Source organism: Pteropus vampyrus, unplaced genomic scaffold, assembly GCF_000151845.1.
Source record: "Pteropus vampyrus isolate Shadow unplaced genomic scaffold, Pvam_2.0 Scaffold108, whole genome shotgun sequence".
Taxonomy (NCBI): Eukaryota; Metazoa; Chordata; class Mammalia; order Chiroptera; family Pteropodidae; genus Pteropus; species Pteropus vampyrus.
This window is the reverse complement of record NW_011888889.1, coordinates 1,893,988-1,904,553: the sequence shown is the minus strand read 5'-3', so window position 1 is coordinate 1,904,553 and position 10,566 is coordinate 1,893,988. Positions and strand designations below refer to the sequence as shown.

The 10,566-nt window shown below is 39.0% G+C and overlaps 1 protein-coding gene across 5 annotated transcripts in view; it reads right to left on the bottom strand.

The window, feature by feature from the left end:
- The window catches only part of MTUS1 (microtubule associated scaffold protein 1), a 133,908-nt gene that overhangs the window by 80,150 nt on the left and 43,192 nt on the right, over nt 1-10,566 (bottom strand). For all 5 annotated transcript variants that reach the window (XM_011365259.2, XM_011365260.2, XM_011365261.2 and 2 more), the window contains exon 3: nt 7,314-7,509. In XM_011365259.2, coding sequence (XP_011363561.1) covers nt 7,314-7,509 — 196 coding nt within the window. The remainder of the gene's footprint in view (nt 1-7,313; nt 7,510-10,566) is intronic.

Sequence of the window (10,566 nt, the reverse complement as noted above, 5' to 3'; positions counted from 1 at the left end):
AGAAGTCGAATAAGGTTTACCTCACTTGTGGCAATGCCCTCATGTCCCCTCACTGACACAGACAGACCTGAGCTCCGTTTGGACTGCTTTTCTTTGTGACCGCCAGAATATCAATGTACTGAGTCCTCACTGCCCACCTACCCTCCTCCATATTTCCACACATCTGTACTGACTGTCCTCCGCCTTTACATTCCATACTCTGAACCCTAACTGCCCCTTCATTTCTATTTCCTCGTGTATCAGCTAAGTCCTGAAAAATACCTCAATCCATATAAAGTCTTCCTATTTTTATTTCTTGGGTCTCAGTGGCAAAAATTAAATAGCAGAAAGCATCAACACCAGACCAAGACTAGTCCTTATGTACTTAAGGGTGTACACCTCTATTACATTATAGAATTTCCTACATTATAACAATAAAGAACTTCAGCAAACTTTAGTATTGGTAATCTACCCTCTTCTGAAATCCTACAGTTTGTTTTTTTTTTTTTAAGTATTATAAAGGCAGATGTGATGAAAGATAAGCTCATCATCTCCCCTATTTAGCTGATAAAATACCTTTGGGGCAAGAACCATGTCTTACTCATTCCACGATTCCTCAGAGTCTGGAGTATGACTTGTACAGTATATACTCTCAAACTGTCTGTCAAGTGAATGAATTATCTTCCAAGATACAACATTTCAGTAACATGCTACATTTATATATTGCAGAATGTGACTTTAGTATTTCACATTCTTGATTTAGCCAAGGCATTATACGAGTAGGGTACAAAAAACTGCACTCTGCATAATCATCGCCATTTGCTTCAATTCAAGAGAAAACTTAAAAAAAATCATAGCAGTACACGTTAGTCACAACAAAAACATAACAAGTCTTAAGAGGGAGGTAATTTGACTGATAAACAGGAACATCCCACAAAGCAAGGTTCTCATGGTGACTTGAACTGCACAGAAGCACAGTGTTCGTGGTGATGCTGTCAGTATCTGCCTCTGCAAGTACGTTCACAAGATGTCTGCTGCTTCAGGTGGAAATTAGAAATAACTCTCTCAGTCATGGGCATGGGAACATGTGCCCTTCAACTAAGTGTAATTAACCAGAGACTTAGAGGGCTGCATCTTTTCCCCAGCTACCAAAGAAGATGAGCAAGGGTCTTCATGTGTGCATCAGGAAATTTATTTACCTGGTCATGAATGAGCTCACTTGGCACTCACCCTGAGAATTCCTACAAAGAACAAGGGAGGCACATGGTGAGCCTCCCAGCTCACTAGAAGCCAAGGTTCATGAGCAGAGCTGCTTTGAGCAATGAGATCATTGAACATCATATTTTCTTTTCTAAGATTACAAAACTAAGCAAATCAATAAAATCTGCAAACTCACCTGAAAGAAATCACCTAACTTTCTAAGAGATGGAAAATACAGGAGGAAGATGCCCAGCCCATTCCACAGCGGCTACTCTGAATCTTGACTCTTAAAATCCCTATTTAAGCTCCAGGTGGATCTGTAACTACACACAGCTGCATTCCCTTATTTCAAAGACTTATTTACCTGAGCACTGGATCCATTCCAGTGCTTCCATCACCTGGCTGTCAGTCATCCCTCTCTGTAGGTCCTATCTTTATTGGCTCTTTTCCCAGAGGCTTCCTTACCCTCTACACATTTTTACTGCCCTAACTTCAAAGATGCACACCTCCCTTTGAGATGCTTCTCAGTCTTTAGTCTCTTCGATGCAACATGACCCAAACTGGACTCATCATTCTCCTCCTGACCACCTCTTCTTGCTACTCTATTCCCTGTTTCGCTTCATGGTGACAGGAACGAGAAAGCTGAGGAGACACTTAGGACTATTTACCACCAACAGAGACCACTAGACCCTCTTTCTCAAAACACTTTTAATATTTTCACTCTGCTTTTGATTCCCAAATACTGATATGATTCTTACAAGTTTGTGTCTAGACTAAGAACGGATCTGCTTTATCCTCCCTTGGGGCTCTTCTATCATTTACTCCAACACACGGTCTGCTCAAGCATGCTCACTCCCCCCAAACACACCGTATTCTTTCACAACTCTACAACTGCACCCTTGGGAATGGCAGAAACCTTCCATGCCTGGCGAATTCCCACAGTAACATTCCAAGGCCAGTTCAAACATGGCCGCTCTTCCCCAATCTTCCCTCAGGCTGAGTTAGCGGTGTTCCCTTTACTGTGAAGACACAGTAAGTACTTCATACAAGTCTCCACTCAAATCAAGTCAGACAACATTTTTAAACACCTGTTGTGTAATAGGTACACTGTGTTGAGCGCTGGGAACTACAAAAGTCACTAAGACCTGAACTCCATCCTTACGGATCTCACAGTTTTGTAGGAGACAGATACGTAAGAAAATAATTACAGTACAGCATAATAAATGAAAATGTCACAGAAGCCAGAACAGTTCAGCAGGATTTTGAAGAATGAAGAATTTGCAATTAAATGATTTGCTTAAACAGCCCTTTTCCCCTCACTCTCCAACTAGCAAGCTCATTATAAAGGCATTAATCAGGTTTGTATTCCCAGAATCTAGTAGACTGCCCAGCAACATTGCAGGCACTCAAAATATTTCTTGAATACAAAGACGAGAGAGACTGCATAGTGACATATTAAGCATAGTTTATGAATCATTCCATAAACCAATCTTCTCCAGAATTACTTGTCAAGTGAGAAAAACTGCATGGAATGCCTGCAAAATTATCGAGAATTTAGTGATGACGTCAGTAAGGAAGACACTGTCTCCCAGGTCCCTACCACACGCTGCTTGGGGTCCTCCGCCCCACTCCCCATCCCCCACTAGACACGCGGGGCAGCTCACTCTTCTACGCGCTCCCCTCCCCCCAACAACATTGCCTCACCTTGACTTTGCACTTGCTGTTCCCTCTTCCTGGAAAGTCTTTTCATCTGCTAGCCAAATGTTTCCCTCCTCCTCTTCCTTCAGGTATTGGCTCAATTGTCACCTGCTCAGTGAGGATTTCCTGACTACCCTATTTAAAAATCTAACTTCCTTCATGGCTTTGTTTTTCTCCTCAGCTCTTACCATACTTACCATAATCTTACATACTAAACATTGTATTTAGTTTATTTTCTGACTTGCCTTACTAGAATTCAAGCTCCGCGAGGGCAAGAATTTGTCTTTTGTGCCCTCTGAGCTCCTAGCACTTATAACAGCTCCCAGCACACTAGGCATTTGACAGCTGCTTGTTAAAGGAATAAGTGAGCGAGTCTGGAATACTGTATATATGTAACTGAGGTTTAGAGTAGAGACCCCAGGACCAGACTGCCTGTTTGCTTCTTGTCTCCAGCAATTATTAATTGGGTAACTTTGGGCAAGTTACTTAAGATTTCAAAACTTCAAGTTCCTCAGTTGTAGAATGGGGATTATCATAGTATCTATACCTCATGAACCATGAGAATTAAGTGAAATGACACGTTTAGAAAGGTTAGAACAGTGCTTGGCACATTTTTATGGAAAGATTTTATGATTTTTATGGAATGAAACTTTGAGATGTATTCTTTAAAAAGTATTTTAATTACATACAAATACAGAAACATCTATGAGCAACACATTAAAGTTGGCTTTTAGAATAAGTATTAAGTGATAAATTCTGGTTTTTAATAATGAATTTATGCGAGCATGTGAATAAATTTCTCATAATTTTGCTTGCTATCTCTGTCAAACTCTTGCCTAGAAAAGGCTAAAAACGATATAAAGTAAATTGAAAAGATTTTAAATTCCTTTTAACACTAAACAAACAAAAAATCAGTTTACAAAACAACTAAGAGGGAAACAGCAAGAAGAGAAACCTACAGGATAGGCAAGTCATTACAAGTTTGGGATGTACTGCTGGTTTGAGAGGAATTTATTTTATTAACCCACAATAAACTGAATTAAACAAAGGTGTACCCTTCTGAAGTGTTATTTCTCTTTTTTCTGGAAGAAAAAGACCATCACAAGGCCTTTCTTTAGGCTCCCGACTAGCCCCTGAAAGTTCTTTTCTCCAAAGTCTCAAAGCACTTAGGGGCCTTTTTCCTACCTTCTCCACACCCTCTACATCTCTTTGTGCTGCTCTGTGGTTGCATAAACGCATTTGCCCTCCCAGGGTCGCTTAGAGGATCCACAGAGCAGGGAGTGTATTCTGTACTGTTTCAGTAATCTTGCCTGGCTCAGGCTGGTCACTGGACGGGCAATTACATGTCTGTCTGAAGGAACACACGCATTTATAACATGAAACCTTGTAAAAACTGGTATCACTTCTGAAAACAGGTGGCAGGCAGGTCTCCAAAGATACCTGACTTGATCATGAAGTATTTACTAAGCAGTCATTTATTCAGCAGCATTAATTTGCAATAATCCAGTAAAATCATTTACATAATGATAAACTGATTTAGAACTTTAAGCCAATGGCCCAAAAAGATAAATGCCACAGTTACTAAACCACTCAGCTTAGCATAAGAATTTCAACTTTTCAAAACTCATGATCATACTAACAGTGTTTCTTTAGACTAATAATGTGAAGGTTAAGAGCACGGACTCCACAGCCCTACTGCCTTGTGTGAATCCCACCTCTGCCGCTTCCCTGCTACATAACCTTGAAAAATTATTTAACTTCTCTGTGATGGTTTCCCCATCCATAAAATGGGGAGAAGCCTCACAAAACCATGGTGAGGATTAAGTGAGTTTATAGGTGCAATGATTAAGACAGAGCCTGGAACTTGGTAAGTATTTAATAAGTGTGAGCTGCTGTCCTTGGCACTGTAATTATCATTAGAAATAGTCTTCCACAATATCTCATCTTACTTGATAAAATACCCCAAAGAAGCAAAGATACTTTGGATTTGGTTTGTTATAATCACATAATCTGGTTTCATACAAATTTCCAGGTTTTGACAAATGGAAGAGCTCTACTATGTTTCATTACAATTCTTTCTTATATTCACTTTAAAGCTTCAAGAAAATGGCTAAACTCCAGCTCTGGTTTTCTACTTAGTTCTCTGAAAGGATTTATTGAAAACCCCAGGTCGGCTGGAACATTCCTGCTGCTTACCTTTCAGCGGAGTGACTTTGTATGAGTACAGAGGATATCCATGTGGTTTCAATTTTCTAATACACAAACACTTCATTGTACAATAAATGATAACAGGCTCTCAATGATCTAAAGGCACACTGTTTTTCCTGCTTGATTTTCTGTTCGACTTTTAACCGTGGTGATTAAGTTTCCTGTCCCCCACAACAAATACTTCTCAACTTATTGAGAGCATCCAAACAAGTTAGGTGCTGTTAATTTTTTAAAAACTCAAACAGCATAATCAAGTCTGTCTTTCAACAGTTAAAATATAAAACTCAAATGCAAATTCATAAAACTACTGTTTACCTTCATTTCTTCCCACTTATATATGGAAAACCACTAGTTTTTAACTCAGATTGAAAACTCTGAATGCATAACTTAGTTATCAAGCTTATTTATACAAGTTGAAAAAAAAAAAGCTTAATAAATTTCCCCGTCTTTTCATTAAGATTAAACAGACCTACTTTTCTCTCTTTAAGGTATGATATTAGATAGTATACAGTAAAGGGACTTAAAAAATGCTTTACTCTCTGAAAAAACTGATCACCTATATAAAGAATCTCATCTTTTAAAATATATCCTGAGTATCGACCCAATTTCTTAAAAGTATGTGCACTTCAGTTTTTCCGAGATTGCAGCATCATGTGGTCCAGCCACCACTCATGAGGTGAGCTCCAAATTTCCCCTAGAAAGTTAAGGACTGCAAAAACTGACAGGGCTTTTACATTCTCAAACACTCATACTTCCGATGCAAAGGCCAGGAAGGGTAAACGATTTGCTCAGGCAGTTCTTTGGTGCCAGAGCAATAATGGAACACAGGGCTCCTAACTCCTGGCCAGGCTTGGAGACCCTAACAACCAAGCAGGAAAGGAGCTCCCCATCGTCTGGAAAACACCGTGAGCCCTGTCTGGCAGCAGCAAAGGTACGAAGCAAAGCTTTGATCTCACTTTTACGCCTCAACTCCCCGACTGTGGCAATGACCAAAATAAGGATCTTTCCTTTTCCCAATACTTTTAGCTTCTCTTCTGCTTTTCTCTCAAAGGATGAACACTATAAGCTGACGAATTCCTCTTCCCCACTTAGCAAGTCTGGGGATGGAAATGGAAATGTCCTGCTAATCCCTCTTCCTCCACCCATACTTCTTCCTGGGTCTGCACCTCAGAACCTCCGGACCTTGATGCCAGGCCTGAAACTAAATAAATTGCCTTTAAAACACTTCTGCACATTATAGGCCTCTCACACAGAAGGCTTCATAATAGGATTGGAAAATAAAGCCTAAAATACCAAGGTGTGGAGAGGTAAAGAGATCCTCTGGGATTTGGTTGGCTTTGTTGTTTCTGTAAAAATGTTCTCATATGTATGGACACAAAATGCTAGAGGCACTTTTTTTTTTTTTTTTAAACCATTCAATAGTAGTCACTATTTTTATCAGGGAACTTATTCCTAAATATTTATGACATGGTTTTAATTTGCTCAAGGTTGTACCTGTTTAAACAAGGGTGTTCCCTACAGAGCATTCTCATCAGCTGGAATGGCTAGCAGGCTTTTTGTCTTAGTCCCTATGAAACAGGCCGACTTTTCCATTTCCTGTTCTGATTTTTAACACAGAGAAATCTGTACACTTGACAAATTTAGTAAGACACTTAACAGCTACTCTTGAAGTTCTCAAATTTCATAAACCTAATATGATTTTAAATTGCTACTTCTAAAATAAAAACCAGTATAAATAAAAGTTATTAGAAAAGTTCAACTTTTTTAGTCACCCTTTTATCCCTGAAGATTTCTACTTCTTCTTCCAGTAAAATTCAAGACAAAACTAATACCTTCATATGTGGTGAGGGCACATTATGAATTTAGTTTATAACACTTAAGTTTTATGTAGCACTTAACCATTTTTTAATTTAAAAATGAAATAATTCATATATAACAGGTATCCAACTGTATATTCATACATGCATGCTTCTGAATAGTTTATAAGTTGGTCTATGCACATATCTCTTTCCCCAAAAAGCCTTTACATGGCTCAAAGGGCTGTGTCTTCGACTTCTTTTTCTACCTTCCCTGTGTATAAGGTATGTCCACAAACAGCTCAGTGCTTTAATGACAGAATGGTTAGTTCTGAAACCAAAACCTGTCTTTCTGCTTTCTGACATATTTAATTTTACATAAGAATAACTCATAAACTGCTATAAAGCACAAAAGAATTATTTTATTCTTACCAGAATTGGATACACGCCTGATCCTTTGAGAAGATAAAGCTCGATCAGAATTAATATTTCTGCTGTCAATATTCCGCCTCAAACAGGAAACAGAAGGTCCCACTTTGGCTTTTGGACCTGGTGTCTTCCTCAAACTGGAGAAGCCAGGCTTGGGTACATTCCTGCCCAAGGGGATTGCAGTTTCTGAAGCAGAACCCTGCGAACAAGTTAAGATTTTAGTCCAGATCATGCCTTCCCCATACCATTTTCCTGTGGTGCTAGCCATGTGAAAAACAATTCAAGTGGATATGCCAGATGAATATTTAATTTTCATTTTTACCATGAAGAAATTCAAACTCTTCATACTCTTCAATTCATCAACAGGAAGTTATCCTTAAAATTTAACTTTAGCCACTCATCTCAAGATTTATCTCTTCCCATATTCACCACAACATACCCAGGTACCTAACTAAAAGAATCAAAGTTTTTTCTAGGCGCTTCCTTTCTTACTTCCTAAACACCTCTCGATGGCATTCTCTCCCTTCTCCATCTACCTCAGGACAAGCCTTTTGACTCCATCAGTGAAACTGTTCCCAAGATGACCAATATTACAAGCTACATCATTCGGTCCTTTCCCTGTAGGCCCTCTTTATGGCATCCGATGATGATGACTCCATCCTCCATCTTTCTTTGGTTTCTCCAACACAGCTCTTCTAGTTTTCCCTCTACCTGTCTGGTTATTTCTTCTCTGGGTCTTCTTCTTCTATATCTTTAAATGCTAGCTAGCCATCATGAGGGTCCTAAACTTGGCCCTGTTCTATTTCATCATCATATATTCTCCCTAGATGATCTGTCCACTGTTTAAACTGCCACCTATACACAGTTATGTACAAAGTCCACACATCCAAGCCAGCACTCTCTCCACAATTTCCCATATATTTAGCTTCTTTCTGCATTTGCCCACTTAGTATCCTTCAGGCATCTCTACCTAACAAGGTCATTAATAATCAATATTATTATCAATATTATTATTATCAATATTATTATAATCAAAAACAATATTATTATTTTTACCGATCAATGTACTGCCCTGTATCTACTCATTTAATCCTAATAATAACCCTGTGAGGTTCATACTGTTATCGCACTTTATAGAAGAACATGAACCAGTTTCTAAAACTTAATTTTAACCATCAATCTCAAAATCCGCCTCTTCCCATATTCACAACATACCCAGGCATCCAACTTAAACAATAAAAGCTATTCTAGGCGCTTACTTTCTTACTTCCTAAAGCCCTCTTGATGGCATTCTCTCCCTTCTCCATCCATCCCAGGACAGGCCTTCAATCATTTCTTGCCAGGATTACTGAAACCATGACCTTAGGATCTCTCTGGTCTCACCAGCCTTTGATTCATCTTCCATTCTACTGCTAAGGCAATCTCTCTAAAGTCCATATCAGGTTAGGTAGCTTCCCCCTCTGTCTTCCGGATAAAGCCAACTCTTGTTAATAAGGCGCACCAAGCCCTTTTAGATGTGGCAGTCCCTACCATCTTCATCAGTTTATTCCTTACTGTTCATGGGTCTGCAGTGCCGACTCCCATCATACTCACTACCTGGAGTCCTCTCAATGAGGATATCCTGCTTCTTCATCTTTTTATGTGCTATTCCCTCTACCCGTAATATCCTTCCAATTCACGCATGCCCTTTAAGTTCTGGAAACTAACACAGTTTCTCCCCTAGAGGACCTTCTTGACAACTCTCCCCACTGCCATCACCCGAATTCCACCGCATGTAGCACAGCAGCCTATTTAAAGCTCCAACTTTGTACTTAACATACCCTTTTGGGTTACTTTCTGATGTTACCCACTGCATTAAGGCACTAAGGCTGGCCAGGGGCTTTCTTCTCTATATCTCAATAGTCGCCATCACATATAGCACACAGACACCTAATAAATGATCTCATTCTCTAATTCCATGCTCTCAGCATCTATGCTGCATATTCTCCACTAATACCATTCTTTGTTTCATAAGTCATAAGAGGATAATTTCCAGTAGATGTGGTTAACTTCATACATTAGGTGAATTAAAAACGTAAGAGGGTAATATCCTAAGAGAACACTGGAAAACAACACAAAATTGGCCAAGAAAAGCAGGTGATTGATTATACACAAACTTAAAAAAGGTCTCGAATCCCTACTGAAAACTGGCTAAGGTAATCCCTTAGGGAAAACCTTTTTTAAAAAAGTAAACCAAACTTTTAACCAACTTACAGAAGTGAATCTTTAACAAATCAGACTTACTCTGCCTTTCAGAGCCAACATTCCACAAGATTTTGAAACTCTGTGGTGTATAAAGCAGAAAGGATCAAGTCAGGGAACCTGATTTTGAATCTAAATTTTACTACTTAGTAGTTGCTGTGTATTTTAAGTAACTTCTCCAAAGTTTTAAAATGTGGCTAACAACTGCCCTGTTATTACTGGAAAGAGTAAATGACAGTGTATGAAGCACCTGGGAAAACTAAATGACATAATATATATGACACCCGAGCAAAGTGTTTGGTCCAGAACAGGCATCAAAAAAATAACGCTTTCTTTCTTTTTAAAGAATTTACCACTTCCTTTATCTAACACATTATCACCAATACATAATCTGTGTAATTGGTAGCTACACCCAACCTGCATCAAATTAAAATCAAATTCCTTCTTCCAAGTAAGAACCCTTCTTTTTGTTTCAGATAAACCCTGACCAACCATCTGTGAGGTGGTAGGCCACCTGAGGATTAAGTAAACTCAAGGCCCAATTTAGTCTGACACCAACAGAACACACTGAAAATGAACATCCCTCCAAAACTGTCTCATCTAAGATCCAGGGCAGATTTTCAATTCTTTGCATGTTGCTGAAGTAACCAAGAAACATAGAAGTTTGAGTAAAACATGAAACAAATGTTCACTCCTCTACAATAAGCACAAAGCCTTGTCTGTGATGGTTTGCCCTGCCCCTTCCCCACAACACATGGAAATATGTAAGAGGAATTAGTAACATTAGAGAAAATGGTGCTTGAAACGTTATCATGGGGAAAAAATAAGTTTTTTAATACCAGTTGATACGTAAAAGTGTCAGTGTCAGGGCTGAAAAATGTGAGAATCTCAACTCAACTACAAGATTCCTAAGATGAAAAGTGCTTCTTCTCCATGATTTGTTTGGAACCATTTCGACCTGGTGATTCTATCATCTTACTTCAATATTACCTTGTGAGCCTGAAAAACAGGCTTT